The sequence below is a fragment of the Bactrocera dorsalis genome, chromosome 3 (assembly GCF_023373825.1).
Source record: "Bactrocera dorsalis isolate Fly_Bdor chromosome 3, ASM2337382v1, whole genome shotgun sequence".
NCBI classification, from domain to species: Eukaryota; Metazoa; Arthropoda; class Insecta; order Diptera; family Tephritidae; genus Bactrocera; species Bactrocera dorsalis.
In genome coordinates, this window is record NC_064305.1 from 77,958,047 (window position 1) to 77,983,482 (window position 25,436).

General features: G+C 36.3%; 2 protein-coding genes across 3 annotated transcripts in view; both read left to right on the forward strand.

Annotated features, from left to right (window-relative positions):
- The window catches only part of LOC115065704 (zinc finger HIT domain-containing protein 1), a 73,255-nt gene extending 68,465 nt beyond the window's left edge, over positions 1-4,790 (forward strand). Inside the window, exon 4 of the mRNA XM_049453950.1 lies at positions 4,535-4,790. The gene's annotated coding sequence lies outside the window, so the exon portion shown is untranslated. The remainder of the gene's footprint in view (positions 1-4,534) is intronic.
- A 138-nt stretch (positions 4,791-4,928) lies between these two features.
- On the forward strand, positions 4,929-25,436 carry LOC105229170 (diuretic hormone receptor). Of its 2 annotated transcripts, none has more exons than XM_049453949.1 (12): positions 4,929-5,451; positions 9,391-9,529; positions 14,090-14,291; positions 14,585-14,681; positions 14,828-14,921; positions 14,991-15,071; positions 17,490-17,569; positions 20,811-20,921; positions 21,252-21,440; positions 21,533-21,657; positions 21,725-21,775; positions 25,260-25,436. In XM_049453949.1, the coding sequence occupies exons 1-12, from the start codon at positions 5,242-5,244 to the stop codon at positions 25,291-25,293; spliced, it is 1,413 nt and encodes a 470-aa protein (XP_049309906.1). In that variant the 5' UTR covers positions 4,929-5,241; the 3' UTR covers positions 25,294-25,436. The 2 variants fall into 2 exon arrangements, with proteins under 2 accessions (XP_049309906.1, XP_049309905.1); XM_049453948.1 differs by lacking the exon at positions 25,260-25,436 and adding an exon at positions 23,106-23,558.

The window sequence follows — 25,436 nt, forward strand, 5'->3', positions numbered from 1 at the left end:
CTCCCCTCCGTAAGAGAGACGAGGTGCAGAAGGACCTGGCTACACTTGGAATCTCCAATTGGCGCCAAACAGCAAAAGGACAAACGCCTGGCCCGCTGTTGTAATCTTGGCTATAACCGCGTAAGCGGTATCTACGCCAGTAAAGAAGAAGATTATTGCTCGGGGATGATTTTATATTATCTGCTTTCATTATACAAAAGAGTACTAAAATAGAAATTCAAATCGGTTTTCATTACTTTTTTTCCGAACTAAAAGATTTAACCGAACACGAAGGTTGCTGTAGGACTCTGAGAAGCTAGGTGTTTACTATATATAAAAGAGCCCAAACAGGAGCACTCTGAGATTGTCTTCCATTTCAACTGCATCCTTAATAACTTGGACCACTGTGTCGCAGAGTCTATTCCTGAGTAGCCGTAGACGTATTGTTCCAACCTGCAGCAACTTTCAGGAAGTTTTCCATTCAGCCCGACAGCAGGGCAGCAATGCTAGCGTTGAGCTCGCATCCTTAATAACTTGGACCACTGTGTCGCAGAGTCTATTCCTGAGTAGCCGTAGACGTATTGTTCCAACCTGCAGCAACTTTCAGGAAGTTTTCCATTCAGCCCGACAGCAGGGCAGCAATACGAGCGTTGAGCTCGTTCACTGCGCGCTCAAAATTAGTCAAAGCAGACACTCTTCGCCATGAATAGCATCAAGCTACTTTATTAACAGATTCGTTTGAATGTTTAGTCATAGCGGAATCCTCGGAAACTCTAAAGTCGATGAACTCGCCATAGAGACCCCGTTATCCCACTTACATGGCATTAGGTACGAGCAAGAATTAGGTACGAGCTCGGTCTCCGCTGTGATCTTGCTTTCTAGGCTATGAAACTCGCTGATACTTAGCAAACGGTTGACTAACCCCAACTCCTGGCTGACTACGATCCTCCCTTGTTCTATTTCGTTCTATCTTAGCAGCTCTTGGTCAACTACCACTTTCACTACGACTGTGAGATCCTTCTGACCTAGAGTAATGCGCAAGAGATCTTTTGAGCTACCTGCCCTTAGCAGGGTTCAACTTGCTGTAATCGTAGCAGATCTATTTCTGCGGTAAGACTAAACATTTATTGGACACAACATTTCAAAATTGTTTGAAGAATGGTAAGGTGGAGACATTCGTTGGTTTTCACCTTCCTCATACGAGTATACATAGCTTTTGCAAGAATGAGCTTGAAACAACTCGACAGACATACATATGGCGAACCAAGAGAGAGAATTCAAATGTTAAGATCAAAGCCATTTGTCGATTTTCGTAGGCTTTTATGATCAAAATATAGAAGTTTGAAACGGAACAGCGTGCTAAGCTGGTCAAACGAGACTCTTCTTAGAATTCGTAACAGGAATGAGCTTTTAACCTTTCCGGACTCGAAATCCCGATGTAGTTATTTTAGATGAAACATTTTAGTCACTAGGTATATGAAACGCCGAATTCCGTATGTCCTGTAAATCAAAATTTTTATAATAGAGAGAGTGTCATTGAAAATAGCTTCATAAGTTTACCATGTTAATTAATTGTCAAGGTCAAAAATTGTGAAATTTTCTTTAAAGCTAAACAATTAACGTCACTATCTATGAATGGTCGATTATTTGTGCTTTTTATTTGAGCAATCAAAACGTGATTATGTTTTTGGCCCGCCCAAATCGCATCAATCAAATAAATATTTATTTCATTGTATATTTTACTGCGAATTAATTATGGGATTTTCCTTGTCAAATTGTCAATGTCCATTTTCCCAAATTTGTTTGTCATTAATTTGTTCAATGGGGAATTTAAAGAACTTCAGACCGTTACGTGCCAATATGAAGGCAGGTTAGGTTCATTCTACGTATTATTCTGTCATGTTTTAGTTATCATTTGCGTTCTCAGAAAAATTCGCTTTAATTTAGGAGCACTTAAGGCGGCTCACATTTTTGCTGAATCATGCACGTATACCATATTTGTGGTAAAATATTACCCACGAGGTTGCTCCGATAAGTACAACATAAGTCCAAACGCTGATTTTTGGTTAAGAAAGCTTAACGCCTAGAGATTTCTATATCAAGTTTGGTTTCTTTCACTTTGAGCAAACGAGTTAAAAATAGTGTTACCAAATAGCTTCGCAAGATTTTCTTTTCATTTTATTTAAGCGTTTATCTCCATGGCCTCGTAATCGTGCACAGATTTTTAAGATGTTTATCAAAATAAAGATATCAAAGTTCAGATAACTTTTTTTCTTACTTTTCCTTAGAAAGTGTGTAATTTTTATTTGCGTTCCTGATATGAAACCAAGTTAATCTAATCATGCCTACTTAAAATTTTTAAATTTATGTCTGATTCGCAGATAATATACCATAATTCTTTATACACAGTATTTCACAATAGTAGGTATAGCGGCCGTTTGAGTTTGCTGAATAGCCAGAAGTCACACGGGGCTAAATAAGGCGAATACGGTGGTTGCGGCGCAATGTTAGACGAAATTTTAAAATTTGGCGAAAACTCGCGAAGAATCACTCACGTGGTGCAAAAACCAAGAGTTGTCGATCCATAATTCTGGCCAATAATACTCAACAAGTATTCCTTGTAGACAGTCGGAAGGAATACGAAGTGCACCGCCCCTCGAAAATCGAAGAAAACTGTCAACATATGTTTTTTCGGCTTCGGCTCACCTTTGATTGATAGTCTATTTCCGGATCGTAAGCATAGATTCAAGACTCATCACCAGTAATAACACGTTTCATGATATATGGGTAGTCAGATTGTTTTACAGATCTTAATGCGACGCTGTTTTCGAAAAAATATGTGATTTTAGAAACAGTCCAGCTTTTACTTTTCGTAGACCCAAATGTTCTTTCAAAATGGTTTCCACTGATCCTTCCGATAGTCCAAAGATGCAATTGAGATCTCTGACTGTTAACCGTCGATTCTCAAGTACCACTATCTGTATTTTATTGACGTGTTGATTATTATAAAAACAAAGTTGTGTAAAATGCTATGTACAGTCCTTTATTATGAAGCCAAACAAAAATTCTTGTAGTTGGATCTCTGCTATCGACAAAGCGCCTCGAACCTATTACAAATCTGCTTAGGTGCTCTTTTATTTCCATTATTTCATCTGGATGTTCAAAAATATGAGATTCGATGATGATAATTCGTAATCAGGCAAATACGAAACAAGAAGAAAGTGTCGATCCCAAGCAGGATATATTCGCGAATCCCAATCGGAAGTAAACTTTGCTAAGGCCAAAGCGCTCCCTAGACCACTTACGATTTACAGTCAGTCAGCTCAAAGCTTATATTGCTTTCCTACTATCGTTATAATTAGTCACCACTCTAAAGAAAGCTTCACCCCGTAAAAGTTGATCTACTACTACTTTATTGCAGCCACTTCCGCTAGGAAGAGGCTGTGATGTTCAGGAAGCCTAAAACTTGAATTGGTTCCCGACTATGTACTTAATCATCAATCCTCCCAGCAAGCTTTGATCCATCCGTAAAAAAGCACAACGTGACTCTCATCGAACAAACAGTCGTCGCAATCCCATCAGGGCTCCCACGTCACTGTTGACGATCATAATTTCGTTAATTTGGAATCAGTATTAACAGCAACAAAAATATCCACCTCGAAATCCAAATCAGAATAACTCTTGCCAACGAGTGCTCTTTCGGACTGAGTAGACAATTGAGAAGTAAAGTTCTCTCTCGATGAACGAAAACAAAACTCTATAAATCACTCATTAATCCCGTCCTGCGATGACAACATCCGATTAGAGAAATATTCTGCGAAAGATTTATGATCTTTTGCGCTTTTGCAACGGCGAATAACGCAATCGATGGAACGATGAGCTATGTGATGTCTATGACGACATTGTCATAGTGGCTCGGTGATGTCATCCGAATGGCTGAAAACACTTCAGCTCTGAAAGTATTCGAGGAAGTAGCCACCGAGGGAAGTAGAAAAAAGGAAGACATACACTCCGTTGGAAAGAGTAGGTGGAGAAGGACCTGGCCAATAATGAAGAAGAAGAAACGACAACCGGAAGTAGGCTCAACCTCTACCAACCCATGCAAGCTTTGATCCATCCATAAAGCAAAGTTCACCACAAGTCTCCTCCAGCCAGTCCCTCACTCCCTTAAGTCCCTTGAAGATATGTGAGCAAAGAAAAGACAGACTGGTGATCGTTAGTCATATAGGTAATACACCATATATAATGATGAGAACCGTTCATTGAAGACTCACCAGTTTCTTCACGATTGTGGTTTTTTTCTAACATGCAAAAATTTCGTTATAGGCTTGTCTATAGTTTGCCAGAGCTACTAGAGTTATTTCGAAATTTCCTTTGAATTATATTTTTTTGTAACCGCCCTTATCTGACCGACTGTATTCGTTCGTATATGAATGCATTAACCTCGTGGTTGCTACCGAGTGTTGTACTTTTGCTTACTCATATGCTTAAGACCTGTAAACTTTGTCTAATTGTATGTTTTTTTTTCTGTTTGCCACTTCTACTTTATTTACAGTTATTGTCCAGAGATAAGACGGAACGCAACGCCAGCTGCAAATAAAATTTCCTTTCGCTAATTTCACTTTCATTCGAATTTCGTGAGTGATATCGGTGGTGAGCAAACTGTTGCGGCTGGTTGTTAGCCACCACAAACATATTTACATACTGAGATACCGTTACATTAGAGTGTTACGAGATAACAACAAAAAAAAAACAAAAACAAATACGCGCATAAAGTCTAATTAACACAACACACCTTACCACCAGCAAAAACACGACAAACAAAGAAGAAGAAGAAGCGAGCAAAATACGCAAATAGTAAAGCACCAACAATGCGAATTATAAACGCACAATTTGCCGGGCAAATGGCTGCCACGCTCCAGAATTGTCGCCAATAAAGTCAGCGCTTGAGTCAACAGCGCTTACAACAACAACAATTAAACAACAGCTAACATAAGTAAATTGCAACAAAGTCAACAAACAACAACAAACAACTTAGTAATAGCAACTAATTGCCAACGGACTAAAGTTCAAAACAACAACAACAAGAAAATAAAAGCGGCGCCACAGCTGCGACACCAACAGCTCTTGTGGCTAGTAAGCCAAGCCAGGTGTACTGCACACGCAGACCACGAACATACATAACTGTATATCACACCTCAAATTATATACATATCGCCACGTAGATAGCGGCAAACACAGACTGGTTTGCCAAGGCCGAAAATGTCCAACACAGATCTGCGTGCATTGCTCGAGAGCTTGGATGATTCGGCAGCGGCGGCCGAGGCGCTCGATATCGAAAATATTATTGCCAATTTCTCAACGGAAATGCTGCGCATGAACAAAGATGTCCTTAATGCGACTGCAATGAACGAAATTTCCATAAACCAAACGTTGAAGGCGCTTTGCGAGCAGAGCGGCAGGCGCAACGCGGTGAGTACTATTTCACGTTTATACACATACATACATACAAACATAGTTATAAGTTCATAGTTAAGCCCGAAATTTATAGTGCTATTCCGGGCGCGTTGCGGCGTGCGCGTCGGTGTGTCGGCGCATGAAGTGGGCGACGCGTTTTAATAACACGAATGTGGAGTTATTTGCAAACACGCGTTCTTCATAGCTCTACTTGTGCTGAATATGAATTGTGTTGCTGAATTCGCGGAAAATTCCACAATTTCGTTCGAAGTGGGAAAATTTTGGTAATTATTATTTTTTGGCGGTATTTATTAACTGATTGGCGCGCAAAATATGAAATTGAAACACAATTCGGTCAATTTGCATGAACAAATTTCCAGAGCCCTCAGCCGCTGTGATGTTTTCAGCCTACTTTAGAGATAAAAGCGGTCAGCAAAACTATGAAATAATTTTGAGAACGAACAAATACTTAATAATTGATTAAATAAGTGATTTTCAGTAATTTATCCTCAAATTTTTAACAATTTATCAGACTGTAGGGGCAATTAATTAACTAATCGCCAAATTAAAATTGAAATTATATGAAAAACCTAAAACCACCTTGTGATGTTTAATGTGAAAAAAATCAAAACAAGTAAGGGAAGACCGAGTTTGGGTGTTACCGAACATTTTATACTGTTGCAACTGACAAGAATTAAAGACGGCGAAATATTTATATATATGGTAGTCGAAAAAGTCTTTTCGTATTTTGTCAATAGATGTCGTTGCAGTCGTATATCTCCAGTGCTACCTATCACATTGTGTGATACCATATAGTGTTGGAAAGCTGAGATTTAAGCTTCATTAAGCCAAAAAAGAATTAAATTAGCGGAAGTTGCAAAAAATTTACAGCTGTTAAAAATTACTGAAAATAATCAAGAAACTCGCTACATTTTGAAATTTTTGTGTAAAAGAGCGAAGAATGCCACGCAAGCCACCAATGAAATTTGTGTGGTTTTAAGAGACGATGCTGCATGAATTCATGTAGCACAACAATGGTTCGCTCGCTTTCGTTCTTAAAATTTCGATGTGAAAGATGCACCTCGCTATGGTCGACCTATCGTAGAAAAAGTCGATGAAATTATGGAAAATATTGATCAGGACCATCTCATAAGCAGCCATGACATCGCTAAGTAACTTAACATTCAACATTAAACGGTTTTGAATCATTTAAAAAAGGCTGGCTTCAATAAGAAGCTCGATGTTTGGGTACCACATGAATTATCTGTGAAAAATTTAATGGACTGAATTAACATCTGCGATTCTCTGCTGAAACGAAATGAAATCGAACCGCTTCTGAAGCTAATGGTAACAGGAGACGAAAAGTAGATCAAATATAATAATGCAATAATGTGGCAAAAAGATAAACTTTGTGAAGTTCAACAAATGGTCGTAAAACCAGGATTAACGCCTCGAAAGGTAATGCTGAGTATTCGGTGGGATTAGAAAGGAATCATCCACTACGATGAATGATTTATTCTGCATTTTACTGTCGAAAACTGATAAGGCTGTAGGAAGCAACCGAAAAAAACGGACAGAACTGATCAACAGAAAGGGGATCGTCTTCCATCAGGACAACGCTACACCACACACATCTTTGATCACTCGGCAAAAATTAGGAGAGCTTGGCTGGGAAGTTTGATGCATCCACCATATAGCTCTGACCTTGCCCCATCGGACTACCAGGGCATGTTTCGGTCAATGCAGAACTCCCTTGATGGAGTAAAGTTGGCTTCAAGAGAAGCTTGTTAAAATTACTTGTCGCAGTTTTTCGCCAAAAAACCAGAAAAGTCTTACACTGATGGAATAATGTATCTAGCGGACAATGGGCAAAAAGTGGTCGACCAAAATGGTACATATTTGGTTCATTAAAGTTCCTTACTTTATATATGTATAAAAAGTACGTGCCACGTTGTTTGTCCTCGATGGACTTCTAAACTACTGAACCGATTTTAGTAAAATTTAGCACACCATGTCCCGTTCGAACCAACTTAGAAGATAGGATAGTTAGAACAATTCAGAAATAAAGAATACAGTGCAAGCTCTCTTAAACTTACGCCCTATTAAGCGGACATCTCCTTTAACTATGCACACTGTTGATGTTTTTTAAGTACAATCTATTCAACGGACAACTCTATTAACTGGACAGAATGGCTGGTAACCAGACATTGAGAAGCTTTAAATTCGTTATTTTTTCGAATGAAATTTATTTGTATGAATATACTTATTCAAAATTAAACCTCAAGTGCAATTCCTTGGATTCTTCTACCTAAAAAAACGTGTTTGCCTTTATTCGTAACTAAATAATGTGTTATGGTATATGGGAAGCGTGGCGTGGTTGTCATCCGATTTCGCCTATTTTCGTACTGAAACTTAAAAATACAAGCATAATGTTATATGTATACCAAAAGTTGATCGAGTAGCTCCGGAGGTATGTGATTTCACAGAAATGTGAGCGGTGCTAACGCTCTTCGTCCAATTTTGACCTCGGCTCCTATAAAACCCTTCTGTATCATCGTGGGCTTAAAATTTAATGTTTCTGGCACATTTAATTATTTTTTTTTGTATATTTGATAAATATTTTCACTATTTGACAAATATTGTAGCTGATGATATCCCAAAAGTTAAATCAGGCTGAATTATATAAGATGATCTTCATGATGGCGTAACTACTTGTATAACAACCCAACTCCTGCAGAACGGCAAAGGACACCTCCAGACAATTTAGTAGGGTGATTTTAAAAAGCTTTAAAAATTATTGACTCGCCTGCAAAAAATAATCACTTATGTACTTCTGGCATATCTTCAACAATTTTAATGTCAATTTTCATCTTGATTTCTAATAAATTTCAATATCGTTTCAATGAAATTTTTAAATTTTATTCAATTAAAAACAATATTATAAACGATGCCTACAGTTTTAGTTAGTTTCATAAGCGGCGCGTGAACTCTACTTGGTAAATATACCATTAGATAACAAATTGTCTGCAATGTGCAATTTTATATACATATATACATATATGTATATACATATGTGGTGCATTATGTGTGTTCATGTATTTTCCGCAAGTGTATTAACCACTCTCAGCACTGCAAGTCAGCAAATTGCTACCACAAGCTAACGCAATAAAGTATACGCCACGGGTCACAAATTAATTAGTCCAATTCCCTGGTTGTGCTGTTTATAGCGATGCAGTACAGCATTTGCAGTAAATATTACTGCACATGTAGGCACACATAGGCGTTTATATGCATGAATACATACATGCATGGAGTGCATTAATACTTGAAAGCTACTGCAGTGCCTATATGAATATTGAAAGATTTTTTAAACAAAAACTAATAATAATTTTTTACATAACTCACTTGATGGACTCAGCGATCCAGTAATGTTTTGTGTAATAAGAACATATATTCTACTATATATTTTCTTCTACTGAACGGAATTGTTTGATAATAAACTCGCCTTTCTGACCTAGTCTCTTACTAGAAAATCAACTGAAGTAAATCTGGCAAAAATTCTGGCCACTCTGTCCACAGAACTGATTGTTATTCTGATTCATGACGATTTTATCTAATAATGTGTGTTGTTCTGATATATAATAATATATTTTTAATGATAAAAGGCGGTCGTTGCTAGTCTTCGCTCGGTAATAATGTTTCCACATATGGTTTGAAGTCAAGCTGACCACCTTCCGTTCCAAGTATTTTTTGTGACACCTTTACATTCCAAAACGAAATTTCCATTGACTGACAAAGTCAATAAAAGTTACTTGATTCGCTCGTTGCGTATTGCAAATATACTCAAGTCATGGGAAACCCGATGAAATCACGCTACTTAATTATTAATTTCCTCTCATCTGTATATATGTATATAAATTAATTTTATTTTTGTATTTATTTTAACTATTACAGCCACGCAATGACTCAGCCAACTACTTAACCTGCCCGCCCTCGTTTGACTCTGTGCTTTGTTGGCAAGAAACACTGGCCGGCACGACAGCCATACAACCCTGTTTTGATGAATTCAAGGGCATACATTACAACACAGCAGGTAAATATGAACTGAATGTAAATATTATTTTAGAACTCATAGCAATAATGAAATTGATTCCGAAGAGATCAAAGTATGATCTTCGAAAAAAATAAAGTTTTTATATTTCAATAAACTGGTCCACCTTTGAAGCGTTATCAAATTTTTACTATATTCTCGACCCGACTTCTTGCCATACTAAATACGAGGTATGACAATTAAGTAATGAGACTGATTCCATAAAAACCGTATATTGAAAAATTATTCTACAACTCTGCCATCCCCTTCAAAGTAGTTCCCTTGGGCAGCTATACAGCGATTCCAGCGCATTTTCCATGCTTCGTAACATTTCTGGAACGCTTCGAATGGGATGTCCGCGAGTACCCTCGTCACGGCCACCGATTTTGTTTTAAGAAACAAAAAAAGTCACAGGGTGACATGTCGGGCGAATAAGGCAGCTGTTGCAACATCCCTTTAGAGGCCAAATACTGGGACGCGCTGAGGGCGGTGTGGCACGGCGCGTTGTCGTGATGAAGGATCCAGTTACGAGCGATGTCTGGGCGCACCCTTTTGACTCGTTTTCGCAATCTTTCGAGTACTTGGCAATAGTAGACTTGATTCACAGTTTTCCCCGGTGGAACGAATTCTTTGTGGACGATTCCACGGCTATCAAAAAAGGCAATAATCATCGTTTTCACCTTCGACTTGCTCATGCGAGCTATTTTCGGGCGGGGGCGCGCGGAGACAACCATTGTGAGCTTTGGCGTTTGCTTTCACAACTAAGAGCACTGTCACCATACACTCTTACAATTTTAGCGTACGTTTCCGAAGCTGTTTCGCCCAATCTGGCGCAAAATTTTATCGCGACGCGTTGCTCTTGATTTCGTTTTTCCATTTTCGTGACGAGCACTACAAACACACGTCTACTCAACTTGACGCAGCAAAAGAACTAAACAAGCTAGAGCGATGGTACATATGTCAATGGAGAGGGGTATTTCAAGGTCACAGGTTTACCACAAGCCCGACAATAAAATAAGTCTCATTACTTAATTGTCAAACCTCGTACATATTTTTTTTATACGTAAAGTGCTTTGTTGGCTTTTGAAAATCTGAATGACATAAAAATAAGCGCTCATAGATTCAATACATATGATTTTTCATATAGAAAATTTATAGAAAATCAATGCTTCTTAATAGCAGCATTCACGCCCCTTTCATATTTGCCCGATTGGTGATCTGTCACTGTCATACTATTGTATATAAGTATGAATATATTTATGTGTTTCCTAAAGTCGTCTTGCCATTTATTGCTTCAATAAATCTATAAAGTCAACATGTTCTGATTTCGATGACAAATTGTTTGCTTCATAATAAAAACGGTAAATAAGCGTGCCAGTTTATATATTTTTTATTCTGATCGTGTACATGACACATTAGACTATTGAGCAGTGAAAATGACAAAGAAGAAAAAAATTCTTAGTTAAATGATACCCATCGGAAAGAAAAGGTAAAATAACAAACATTTAGGGAAAAATAGTTTAAGGGCGAACTGAAGTCGTGAAGAAGAAGGCGAGGGACGTAGCTGAATTTTTAATGGTTAAAAATGGTTTATCTGGGGTTTTGTTTGCATTTTCTAAAAAATGTATCATAGTACACTATTATATTTAATACCATCAGAGAGAGGAGATTGCAGCAATCAGAAGGCTTACTCACGTTAAAAAAAATACGAAATTTGGACTTTTTGGTTTTTTCCGATATTAGCTCAATATATATAAATAATTTATTACTACTTATTATACAACGAAGTAGTATCGAGTTGGAACTCCGCTATCCTCTTACGTTCATTGGAACTATGGACTTCACGTACACTTAGCAGTCGTTCCTATGGAACTGTGAAATACTGATGGTCTGGAATAAAACAAAAGAGATCTACTGGACTATTTGGCCTTAGTAAAGTTCTAACTAACGCAAATTGTCAAAATTGTATGAGAGAAGTTAAGGTAGAAACACATAGAATATTTCTTTTCCATTGTCCATCTCGGCAGTCATACCTTCTGCCAACCAACTCAAAACTGATCGGCGTTCTAAGCTGTCCATGTAAGTTGTGGCCGGACTCGACAATTTTCTTTGTTTTACCAATATTTTTGCATCGCCGATTGACTCTTATGGGATCAGGTACATAAACACTATTCATATATTAGCAACTTGACTTTCGTTTTCGACTTTTCGAAGAAAAACTGCAACATATGGCGTATTTTCTTCAAGTTGGTATCTATCTTTGACGCTTGCTTAAGTATTCAATATTGTCAAGGAATCACAAAGCTGTAGGAGAGGTCTTTTTGTACGAAATCTTATATTTTTAATGGTATGTAGGGTAACCCGTAAGATGAAATATCTCCTGTCATAAAAAAACGTCACTGTTGACAGTCGTAACTTCGAAATCGTAGATAATTTCGTCTATCTTGGAACCATTATCAACGCGACCAACATCAGCCTCGAAATTCAACGCAGAATAGCTGTTGCCAACAGGTGCTACTGGAGTCAGTAGGCACAACTATACGAAAGGCATTTCGAGTAATGAGAAGATGAAGAAAGAGCTTGTGAGGATTGTTTATAGAAATACATATTCTAGGCAAATTTCAAATTTTAAGACTTTGTTTTTGTAATGTCACTGTGTCATTCTGGTGGCCGAAAAGATCCCTCATAATAATTTTGTCAGCTCTGTTGGACTGTCTGTGATGGCAAATTGCATATGTCAATCAACTGCACATATACAATTATAAATTCATGCACTTGTGAGTTTATGTCATTTTCGGCGCGTCAGCTTAAAATTGACGTGCTGACTATGTTAAATATTGTCAAACTAAATCATTAAAATCCAGCTCGTTTGCGATGTCAACCGAAGTTGTGTCACAGCGCGGCGAGTGAGGCTGTCGTGTATATGATGAGCGCAAATATTTGCAAATGAAATTTTAATTACTTCACTATATTACTCAAACACCAATGTCAAAATATGTATGTATGTATACACACACACACACTCACTCACTTGTTAAGTAGACGGTATTTTATGCTTATGTGAAAATTACTGTTTCATTAGCGCTTTCACACGACTTCGTCACGCGTCTACCACACACTCACACACATTATGGCTCTACGTCAGTGAGTCAAATACTAACACTTTGGCAACATTATTTGCAAATATATGTACATGTATGGTGTATATTTAAGTAAAAGTCAGTGAAGTGCAGCGTGCAGCCTCGTGGGTGGTGTGATAAGTGGGAGTGTGAAGTGTGACATGCGAGATCAAATGAAGTGCTTGACAGTAAGTGGGGGAATAAGAAGAGCACCGGCACTGTGTCTAATTTGTAGATATGTATTCTAAATATATCAATACGTTAAAAAGTTATTAAGTTATTTTTTTTTGTGATTTAATGAAGGTTTAATTTGCACAAAGTAGTAGTAAAATGCCGTGGATGCGTCAAGCTGTGGATTTTATAAAAAGGAAAAAAATCAACTTTGGTTGCACTTGTAATTGCCCCTCACAATGATTACATTAGAAAGGCTAATCTGGTTAACATTTATTTCTCGATCCGATTATCCGTTTTCTATAGACAAATTCGTTTGTTTGCGAGAAGAGAGAGTAGTGATAAGTTGGAGATTAGGCATATGTACATATATAGATAGGACAACTAAATCTATGTAACTATAACTGATATGGATTTATGTCTCAACTTGAGCAAGATGTGTTGGTACTCGTACTGCGAAAACAACAACATTTTTGTTCAGTAGTATTGGAGAGTCATAGAGTACAATAAAATGTTAGGAATAAATAAACAATTAAGTAATATTGAAAAACCAGCAATAAAAAAGCTTTTTACAGATACATTTGAAAGAAATTGTTTTTATTTTTGTTTTCAAAAGTATAGTGCACAAACACCTGGAGCTTTATTAAGAACCTAAGAAAACTATTTTTTTCCTATTTAGAGGCATGGGTATCGAATCCCTAGCCCAACTAATTTTTAGTCTACATGCATTAGGGTCGGTAAAAAATCGATAATTTTGAATGGTGAAGATGACGAAGAAATATAAGAGACCAACATTTTTCATATGGTAGATACCGAGACATGAATTTTTCTTTCCGATAATAAGAATAGAATATGAAACGATAAAAATATCCTTGGATATATTTATACCCTGATAGTAATAGGTTTTTCACGAAGTTTGTAACACCCAAAAAGAAAAGTCGGAGATCCTTTTAAATGTATATATAATACCATATTATTGATCAGCATGACCTGCTTCGATTTTGCTATGTCCATCTGTCTGTCCGTCCGTCTGTATATAAATGTATACGCAAATTAGTCAGTTAGTTTTTGAGATATCGATCTGAAATTTCGCACACATCGTTTTTTCCCGAAGAAAGACATTCTGAACTATGGAAGTTTTTTTATAGAGTCTTTCGCATTTGTGAAGGGTATTATAGTCTACCAACCAGTGTTTCAGAGTATAAAGCAAAAAACATCGTCATTATTTTTGACCCACCCTAATATATATTTTTATATTTCTCTTGTTTTGCAGAAAATGTAACACGTCAGTGCCTAGCGGACGGCACGTGGGACAATTACACGGAGTATATGCGTTGTCAGCCGGCTACAATATTACCGCCACAATTGGCCGATCTTTCGCCCACAATCGAATTATCATCCTATATATATTTCATTGGATATTTCATTAGCTTAACATCGCTCATTTTAGCACTGATCGTTTTCTATTTCTTCAAGTGAGTAAACAATAAAACATTTACATATTTAACTTCACAGATTTTTTCACACACACATGCACACAAAGACACACATACAAATATATATATATATATATATATAGGTAATACATATATATACAAAACTGTTAATGTTGTTAAGCTAAACAAATGAAGGAAGTTTGCAGTAAATTTAATTTTGTTGAAATATTAAATAAATAATCAAAATTTAATTTTGTCTGCAATTAAAATTCTTCTGTTTTATTCATAAAACATCCGTTTATTTATTTGTCTTGTTTTTTATTTGGTTGCAGAGACTTGAAATGCCTGCGCAACACCATTCATGCGAATTTATTCCTCACCTACATACTCGCCGCGCTGCTGTGGATCCTCACGATGTGCCTGCATGTGGTAAGCCAAGCATTAGGCGAAATGGCATACGTCACTTGCTTTTGTTGTTTCTATTAAAAACGCTTCCATAATGCCTTAACCACAGGTGCTAACTAATGGCTGTTACTAATAATGGCTTTCTTCTGCTTTGCTCGTGCATTTTCCAGATGACGGAGCATCCCAGCGAGGCCGGCTGCATCACTTTGGTCATGATGTTTCACTATTTTAATTTAACAAACTTTTTCTGGATGTTTGTCGAAGGTATGCGGCATATACGACACTATTTTTAAATATCAACTAAATTATTGCTACGCGAATTTTTTCCTACAGGCCTCTATCTTTATACTCTGGTGGTGCAAACATTTTCCAGCGATAATATTCGTTTTATCATATACGCCTGCATTGGCTGGGGTGAGTTTTCTTTAAATAAAGAAAATACATTATAAAAATTCTTTCATTAAAATTTTTTTCAGTTTAAAAGTCAAATTTATTTGTTTGTTATAGTTATTAATGCCTTTTTATTTATAAAACTTCTCCAAACTGTTTTATAAAATACTTGTTAGAGGATAGTCCTTGACGAGTGAGGCAAAACTAAAAAACTGAAATACTTGTAGTTTTTAACTGGTATTTCGATAAGAGACCACGCGTTGTCTTGGTAGAAATTCATTGTCTTGTGTCTAGTCCCGAATTCCGCGCGTTTTTCCACAATCACTCTCTTCAATTTGATAAGTTGTTCTCGACAGCGTTCCCCGTCAATGGTTTCATTCAGTTTTAGATGCTCATAACACAACACGGTCTTCTGATACCGGGAGCTATCAGATATGTTTTTTGCATTTAGAATTGTCGTCATAGATCCATTTTTCATCAGCTGCAACAAACCGATGGAAAAAACGAAACCTTTTTGTAGCTCTCAAACAGCACTTCTGACATGAAAAATTGTCTTCCAACGTCTCTTGGATTCAATTCGTATGGCACCCAAGTTCCTTTCTCCTGAATGTGAAAGTTTTGAAATGGCTGCTTGAGTGACTCTCAAAGATTCTGCGAGCTCTTCTTGCCGGTTTACAACAGCGCCCCAATCGTTCTTTCTTTTTGCTGTTTGACACCAATATGAGCTTCCAAGTGAAGACATGTCCTTTCCACCTGATCGTTCCAACGTTCCCTTCCTCTGCTTCCCCTAGCAGGTCCTGCGCCCAGAGCGGGAGTGTTTTCAACCATTCGGACGAGATGACCTAGCCAGTGCAGCCGCTGTCCCTTGATTCGATGAACTATGTCAATGTCATTGTATATCTCGTTCAGCTCATCGTTTGATCAAATTCGGTACTCGCGGTTTCACGAAGGACTATATAGCTTCCCCAGAACCTTTCTTTCGAAAACTCGTAGAGCCGACTCATCAGGTGTTGTCATGGTCCAGGCCTCCACGCCATATAGCAGGACGGGGATGACGCTCAGCTAGAGCATGTCGATCATTAAGTTCCACCAAAATACTATTACTTTCGGCTGAGGTTTTCTTATTATTAGTCCCAAATAAAAGGGGAATATATCTATGTGAACATTCTTTGGCATTTATTTTTTGGAGATTAGCTCTTTCAAATGTTGACCGCGGCTAAGTCTCAGATGATTCATCCCTTGAGTCCAATTTTCAATGACTCGTTCGAGCATTTCGACTGATAAGTGGCGAATGACACGCACGATGTTTTGCTCCCAGGAGTGTTCGCATAGACTTTAGACTTTACACATCCTCACGGGAAAAAGTCTAACGGTGTGATATCACATGATCTTGGAGCTCAATCGACCGGCCCTGAACGTGATATTATCTGTCTACGTAAGTGTTCTCCCAGAAACCCAATTGATTGACGCGATGTGTGAGAAGAGATCACGAGCTTCAATTTCAGGCATCAAATAGTCGCTTATTATGGCGCGACACCAGTCGCCATTGACGGTTAAGTTCTCATCGGCATTATTTTTGAAGAAATATGGACCGATGGTTCCACCGGTCCACAAACCATACCAAAGCATTGTTTTTTTCTGAATGAAATGGCAGCTCTAGAATCTCTTCAGATTGTTTTTCGTCCCAATTGCTTGTCTACATACCCAATGATCCAGAAAAGGGACTCATCGCTGAACAAAATTTGGTTCGTAAACGTCGGATCTTCTCGGAACTTTTCAAGAGGCCACAGAGCAAAGCAATGCCGCTTGGGAAGATCGATTGGCTTCAGTTCTTGCACGAGCTGCATCTTGGTTGACCCGAATGCTTCGAACTTTTTTTTACTACTCTACAAGTTGAATAAAGCTTTTATAATCCTCAAGTGCACTTTAAGCATAAACGAAATTGTCTTTTTTTTTAATCCTAAACTGATCTAACCCCTTAAATGAAATATTTCCTTATTGACCATATTATTATTTAAAGATATTATTCATCTCTATTATTAGCTTAATACATTTATTTGCATTTTACTTAATTCAATTGCATTTATTTAAGCTTTTGTTTATTTTCTTTGAAATTAATTTTATATTTTCTTTCTTTTCCCCTCAATTTATCTCCTTATTACACCGAACTAACCACGAACACACACTACCTTTGCTTTTGAATTATTGTATTTACATTCGCATTGTATTTGTTTACTCAATTGTTGCAATTCTCTTCATATTTATTCAATGGTGCATTGTTAGTCTGTTTTGCATCTCCTTAAACCACAATCCATGCGCAAACATAGTTGCAACAAAAGCTATTAATTTATTAATAAACAAACACTTACGCACACACACCACACACATACACCAATACACATGCAGTTGCAATTATCTAAATGTTGCTGTTAATTTTTATAGGTTGCCCTGCTGTTATAACATTTATTTGGTCAATAGCAAAAATCTTCGCCACATCATTGGAGAGCGAGCATTTTAACGGTGTAAGTATAAATATTATTTCAGCATTTCCCAGATTTATTATTGTAATTAGCAATGTGCTGCGATAATGTAAATGCAATTTCCCCGCTTTTATTTCGGTTCATAATTGAAATTGCGCTCGTTTGCAGCTATCGTATTACCGATAGTTATGAGCATATGTACATATGTATGTATGTAGTATGCCGGACCGGATTTTTCACTTCAACGCTTTACGTCATTGCCGGACTATATTTATCTATCGTACTTTCTTTCAATATGGCCATATGGCACCAACTGATGAGTTGACCGAAATTTATCTAGCAGCGTTGGGGGCAGAGAGCGTATTTTGTTGTGGTCATATTTAACTTTTGAACAGATGTCACATGCTTTATACAGGGTGAGTCGCATTTTTTAGCGGCATGTTAGCATAGAAGTGCAGGCAGGTCCATCTCCACCTGATCTCTCCAACGGAGTGCGCTCTTTTTGTTTCCACCAGCGGGTACTGAATCGAAAACCTTCAAAGCTGGAGTTTTTTCTTTCGTTCGGACAACTTGACCGCTTAGCCTGCGCAGCCGCTGTCTCTTGATTCGCTGAACTAACGAACTAATCCCTCAGTTCAGACAGACGGACGAACAATCAGACAAACGGACATAGCTTAATCGACTCAACTCATCATGTAGATCATTTATGTACATATTTTATAGGCCTTAGATGTTTTTGGGTGTTACAAACATCGTGGTAAATTGTTCTGGGTATAAAAACGGATAAGGATAAGTAAGGATAGTTACTGGTTAGTTGTTTAGTTAAAACGGCAGCAGCTGGCGGCTGAAATTAGTTCATCATTAGGGCCATTGAACCCAGAAATGGTAACCAGTTTACTCAATTAACTTTGACAAAACATCTGAACTTTTTCCACCTCAGCTATCCAACGTCTTTATAGCAATGTTCGACTCATCAACCTCCGGGCCTCTACATTACGACGTTGACATGACGACTAAGTTTCTAAACATGGGATCCTAGAGGTAGGTGCCCTGTAGTTACCACTACAATGTTACTTAGTTCCCTTTTGTCTAAATGTAGAAATTTTTAGATCCGTCCACCATCAACACTACTCCAAAGTATATTTTTGATGTATGCTGTGTTGCTAGTGTTTCAAGACCCGAGGTTTTTCTTACAGTCCATTACCTCAAACAACTTTTTAAAGGAACTAAATGGTCTGTCTTTTCATTTTCTTCTATTGCTACGAGTATATGACTGGGCACTCAGATGACATTTACTAAGTATCCCACTAATGTAACCTGCTTGCATAACCTAACTCAGTAAGACTTAGTACGAGTATAGCCTTAGGTGGCGCTTGGCCTTAGTTGGTCAATGTAATTGCTGTTTACCGCAGAAACCTCCTTGGTGCTTTTTCTAATGTCAGCAATTTCAACCTGAAAGACTAAATGGTAATCGTTTACATCGAAGCTATCTTCTGCGTATAGATTGCTAAAGAAGAAGCCCTATAACGTTACTACTTCACCTTTTTATTTACCGTTGATTCGATTTTGTGATACATATACAATATTTCGCCGTTGAAACTGTCGCAGATCAAACCATTGGTCCATTCTTCACTATAGAGGCATGAAAACTTTCTGTTTACCTCCCGATGTATTCATGGCGGCATTGCCAATTCAAACCAAGTTCAGTAAAAAGGTCGAGTGTAGTGCCAGGTCTACAGTACGCCCATCGTATTGAAAACATATTTTTGTACACCGCATAAATGTAACGTACAATGAGTTGAGAAAATAACTTTGTCCAACACAAGTTGACCGTGTGAACGGAGTTCCCGATAAAATGCGAGAAAGTTTTCATGTATGAACGGGTTTTAGCATACTGACCTGAAGGAAGACTCACCCTGTATAATGCCAAGGGATAATTATATATTTACACTGTATGTAAATATATGTGCATTAAGAAACATTACACTTTAATAACCAACTATAATGTCGTAAATGAACTGATTAATGATTCAATTTGATAAACTGTTGTCGGTAGCGTTCCCCATTAATAGTTTTATCCGGATTTAGTAGTTCATAACACAACACGCCCTTCTAATACCACCAAATATAAAACTGGAATCATGTATGTATGTATATTTAGCATTGCCGTTCATTTGGCTGGTTAGGCCGTTTTCAGATACGACTTTTTGCTATTTTGTCGTAAGAGTTCCATTTTTCATGACCTGACACAATTCGATGCAAAAAACGACTCCTTTTTGTAGCTTTCAAGCAGCATTTCTGACATGAAAAATTGTCTTCTTATTGAATTGAAGTTAAAAACTACACAGACATCTCTCAAATCAATTTTTTTAGCTTTGAAGTTACCTTCCTACTCGCCATTTTCAGGAGTACCGTCTAATGATTATGACTATGGAACTATTGGAATCAATAAGGTAATCCTTACTACCAACAAAGCAACGATCTGTATTTCTCCGCGTGATAAAAAGCCAAGGACTTACGAACTTTATCGACCAGCTGGTCAATGGACTAAAAAAATTAATTTTGAGAGAGAGAGAGAGAGATAAAAATAAAAAGTCGAAGTGGGGCAAATATTTCTCAATTGTTTCGACTTTGTACCCTCAAACCCTTCGGCTTTATAAGCTTGACCAAAATATAAATCACTCAAATTCGAAATTCCAAAAAAAAATTACGATTATAGTGACTGACTTCGAAAAACGTTAGTCTAATTCTCTCGAAAACTAGTTTGGTCGAATATCAAGGAAAAGTCGATTTTGTCGCATAAGTTTATCAATACTAATGCCGCGAATAAAGAATTGAACTTAAATGCACCCAAAAAACGAATAAGCAAGGTGAAAGTGAAAAAGGAAAGCTACTGGCCATATTTGTATATTAGATCGAAGTGATCAATATTTCACGAAAATAATACCTTTAATGTATGTATGCGACCCGGCCTACTATACAACTGACTGTCAAAATCCCTTCAATAAAGTACACCACACATCGGTGGATTATAAAATATTTAATATTTTTTTAATCATTTCTGCGCAGTTCACGCAGATCCCAGCCATTTAAGTTTATGACTTGAAACCAATAATTCAGCTATATAGTATATATAATACCACACCGAATCCAGCTACATATAAGTATATAAATAAGCTGACTTAATGCGCAGTGCTTAATAATGTACCGATGGAAATTACTAAAATTAAGTTTTTATTCACACTTGCATTTAATTGAAAATATTTCTCGCTTTCCATTTCAGTTGTTCATTCAGTGCTCGTGGCTAAGGGAATCTCATATTGACTGGATATTTCAAGCGCCTACCTGCCTTGTATTAATACTCAATTTAATATTTCTCATACGCATCATGTGGGTGAGTATATGACTGCATTAAGAATTGATTTACATATATACTCTGAACATGCTTAGATAGTGTGAAAGTTAAATATGTTAGACAGGTGACCGGAACTGCCTTGGAAGCTGATCATAGCTCATTATTTACTTCCATCCATTTATATTTCTGCTTCTGCCCATAGATACAGATACAGAGTACCCTCAACCGATGTCAGGTGTAGCCGAAGTTAAAGTTTTTTCTTCTTTTTCTTATTTTCGTTAAAAATGGCTTAAAATTCCCTCAATCATAATTTAACCAAATTTTAAACCAACTCAGCTATAATGCCTATCACTTTTCTCTCTCACTCAGGTATTAATCACGAAATTGCGCTCGGCCAATACGCTAGAGACCCGACAGTATCACAAGGCTTCGAAGGCATTGCTTGTGCTCATACCGCTATTTGGCGTCACATATCTCATTGTACTATTTTGCCCTGGTGGCGAAGGTATTACACAAAACGTATTTGAAAATCTGCGCGTCTTTCTCATAAGTACACAGGCATGTATACCATACGTACTAGAGCCTCCATTAGTATTATATACACTTGTTATATATAAACTTATTAACTAAAAAAAATTGTAATTTTTTAGGGATTTTTCGTATCCTTATTTTTCTGCTTCCTCAATTCGGAAGTGCGTCAGGCACTACGTCATCGTTTCATGAGATGGCGGGACAATCGGAATTTACGAAATGGCAGCATACATCGTAATCGCCGGTTTGTTAATACAAATCTTAAAGTATTTAAAAATCTTTTACTAACAATATTAAGGTTTTTTTTTCAGAAATAGGCTATCCAAAGACTACTCACATCGTTCAAGAACGGAAAGTTTACGGTAAGTTATGACACGAAGTTGACTGGCTATTTTAAGAATATTTTATATGTATGTTTGTGTACACATTATATGCATTCACTATAAATATATAATTATAAATGGTGCATGTAACTGTACTAGTTTTTTTCAAATTTATTAATCTTCTCAATGGCCTACCTATACTCTAAAATTAGTCTTTTTCATTTTCTTTTGTATCGTTGAATCTCTTGCGATATATTCTTTTCTAAAAAATGAGGTCCACCTTACAAATATGTGAACAGTGCTTAGAATCCTTAAATAAATCGATAAATCAACCCTAATAGTCCTTTTTAAAGTCAAGTTTCGAAACATGCTCCAAGATTTATTAAATTTCCTCTTAAGTATTATGTTCCCTTGGTAGATAACAACAAACTTCAAAATGTCTATCATCAGCCACTATATGTGAGTTATTACTTGAATCTTAGCCTTTTTCCTTTCATCAATATATTTATTGAACTTAATCCTCCTAATCTAACTTGAAATATACCAAGGCACTCCAAGTACCAGTCGGTAAGAGTTTCAGATGTAACACAAATTGGTAATCTACAGATCAGAAAGTTGATTAACCTTCTAGTGGATAGACAAGCGGCTATTATGGCTATCCATAGTGCCAAAACTTAGTCTCACCGCGTTAGACTCACAGACTCTGTAAAAATTACTTGGGTACCCAATTATATAGGAATAGAAGGAAACGAAAAGACAAACGAGTTGACCGGTTCTTGAGCAGCCAGGAACGTAATTTCCCTAAGCTACCCTATACCCTTCAGCTTCGTTAAGAGTATTGCGATGATAAGACGCTGGAGGTATCCTATTCAATACTCCACCTTCAGCAAGTTAAAATGGTATATCTACCATAGCTCCCAATAGTCCAAAGTAAAATATGTTATCCACTGCTGGATAAGGCTTATTGGGATAGCCATCGGGAGCACATGGCCCCTAGTTCGATCTCCTGCCATCGGGTTCTGTCTTCACTGCTCATTCTTATACCAAAGTAAAGAGTAATTATTCTCCTTCTGAACAAAGTTAGTTCGGAGCATGTACGCTCTTACGAAAAATGAATCTCCTTTAAACATACGAGCATTGATTTAATGATATCGGAATACTTTAAACCATCCTGCAGTGACGATTTTGCAAATAGAGCCATAAATATTTGTGTTACCTTATCATATACACAGAAACTTCAGTATTTTGAACTTCCCGAATATTATTTACTTATGTGCATGTGTATGTATTTTTCTTTTTATATAATATTAATATTTTGTATTAATTAAATATTTTTTAAATTTTTGTTATCAATTATTTAAAAATTCAGGCTTACTTCAACGAGCCCGGTACCAAATGGATTCAATCATGACGAAAGCAAACTAAATCAACTGTAAACGAGTTGAAGGTCGTAGTTATTTGTTGTAGTTAGTGTTGTACTGACTATAAAAAAAATCTCCAAAGCACTGCTGCTAAGTGTCCACACATATTTCGGATGGTCCCGTTGGCTTGGCTTCAAATATTGTGGCCACGCATGCAGCTACCGTTATTATTTGCTATTGTTTTGCAAAGTGAACACAACTTCCGTTATTGAGATTGTTTAATCTTTAATTTTATTTATTTGTAATCTTGTTGTAGTCTTTTAAAGTAACTATTATATAATATTAAAGCTTAATGCTGACTTTATATCGTATAAGTTTGTATATATGTATGTGTGTAAATATTTTTTATATAAATATATGTATTTAAGTGACTGTGAAAACTTGTTTAAAATTTCGCTGTACTCGTTAGTTTTTTCTTTATCTTTATTAGTTTTTTAGTTTTACTGCAAATTGTTTAAATAAAATAAAAAATTAAAAGCCCAAAAAATTATAAAAAATAATTAATGTAAGGTGAAATAATATTATAAATAAAAAATAATAATAAATAAATACTAAAATTATAAAAAAAATATAAAATAGAAAGAATCAATAATAACTAAATAAAAATAGAAAAATGAGAAAATAGTTAAAAATATAAAAATAAAATAATAAAAAATAATTTAAAATATGGTAAATAATAAAAAAAAAATCTGATCAACAAAAAAATAATTAGTAAAATTTTTTAAAAGCTAAAAGAAAAAATATAAAAATTTATATAATAATAAAAAATAAAAAGAAACACTAATAATTGCAAAAATTAAAAAAAAATATAAATAATAATTAGAAAAGAGAAATTATAAAAATATTTTACTGTTTTTGATAAATAATAACAATAAGAAAAATATTTAAAAATAAAACAGAAAGTAATAACAAAAAATTAATATAAATATAAATAAAGGTTGCTCCATTTCGAGGTTCCCTACATTTTTAAAGAAAAACCACAGAAATTTTAAATTTAATAGAGGACTTTTTATTATCATTCGAAACAACATTCTTTGGCATTTATTCTTTGAAAACTATATCTCTAAAATGTTGACCGCGGCTACGTCTCAGATGGTCCATCCGTGGAGACCACTTTTCGAAGATTCGTTCGAGCATTTCAACTGGAAAATTGGGAATGACACGCGTGATATTTTGCTCCAAGATCTGAGTCGAAGCGCGATTGTCTGCATAGACTTTATCGTCTTATTGAAACCAAAAGTCAAATAGTCGGTTATCATTACTTTGGTTTTCAAAGCACATAATTTTTCTGGAAGCAGCAAACTCAGTTGAAATTCGTACAATACTTCTCTTTAAATTCGCCGAATGTGTCCAACAGAGGAATGTGCACTGAGACCCTTTAGTATTCTTCGCAAGTCCTCTCGCAGGAATTGTCGAATTTTGTTTGCCGGCCGCAGATTCTTGGTTTTCTTCGTCCACTTTCAGTTCTGCCGCTATTTTTTTCGTGTCTGAATAACAGGGAAATGTTCCTCAGCCTTTTTAGCCGATTAACAAATTAATAAATGAAGTTATGATATTCTACTTTAGAAACTCTTACCGGTTCAAATGCATATATCGTAAATAAATGTAAGATAACGTAACACCACTTTTCATAAGTTCATAGGCGAAGTAAAAACGATAACTATAATAGAAAGCACTCATAATGAAAAAAAATTGAGTTTTGGTTATAAAATGGTTATATATTGGTTATAAACTGGTTATATATTGGTTATAAAGTTGTTATATATTTCTTATAAAATGGTTATATACCGGTAATAAAGTGGTTATATATTGGTTATAAAATGGCTATGTAATGGTTATGTTTTCGAGCAGAAGCTGAAAATGTCTATGCTACATATACATACATACGTTACATCTTGTACTGAATCGTAAGCAATAAAGAACTCAATTTCATTTATTTTTTTTTGATGATAAACTGTTTTACATTTTAGGTGAAAATGTGCATGAGTTTATTTGTAAGGAATTCTTTGTTAAAGAACTGTATGTCTAGTGCCTCTATAGAAAAAATTACAAAACTCACGTTTCTTTCATTTCCTTTACATTTCACACATACATATGCACAGTACTGAGGAGTATATGATTTGTGTGCGGCCCTAGCACAGCCACAGTCACAGCTCCAGCTCAATGAAACGGCATCATCCACACTCAACACACGCACGCAGCGACTACGTTTGAAGATGCGCAACAACAGCTCGAACGTGCGAGGAACCGGAAAGACTTTCCCGAGTGCCATTTTGTCA

Bases quoted from the DNA above. Each gene is read 5' to 3' on its own strand.
- LOC105229170 (XM_049453948.1), top strand. From the start codon at position 5,242: ATGTCCAACACAGATCTGCGTGCATTGCTCGAGAGCTTGGATGATTCG. The intron at 14,682-14,827 runs GTAAGCCAAGCA...TGCATTTTCCAG, and splicing joins TCACGATGTGCCTGCATGTG to ATGACGGAGCATCCCAGCGA. The intron at 14,922-14,990 runs GTATGCGGCATA...TTTTTCCTACAG, and splicing joins TTTCTGGATGTTTGTCGAAG to GCCTCTATCTTTATACTCTG.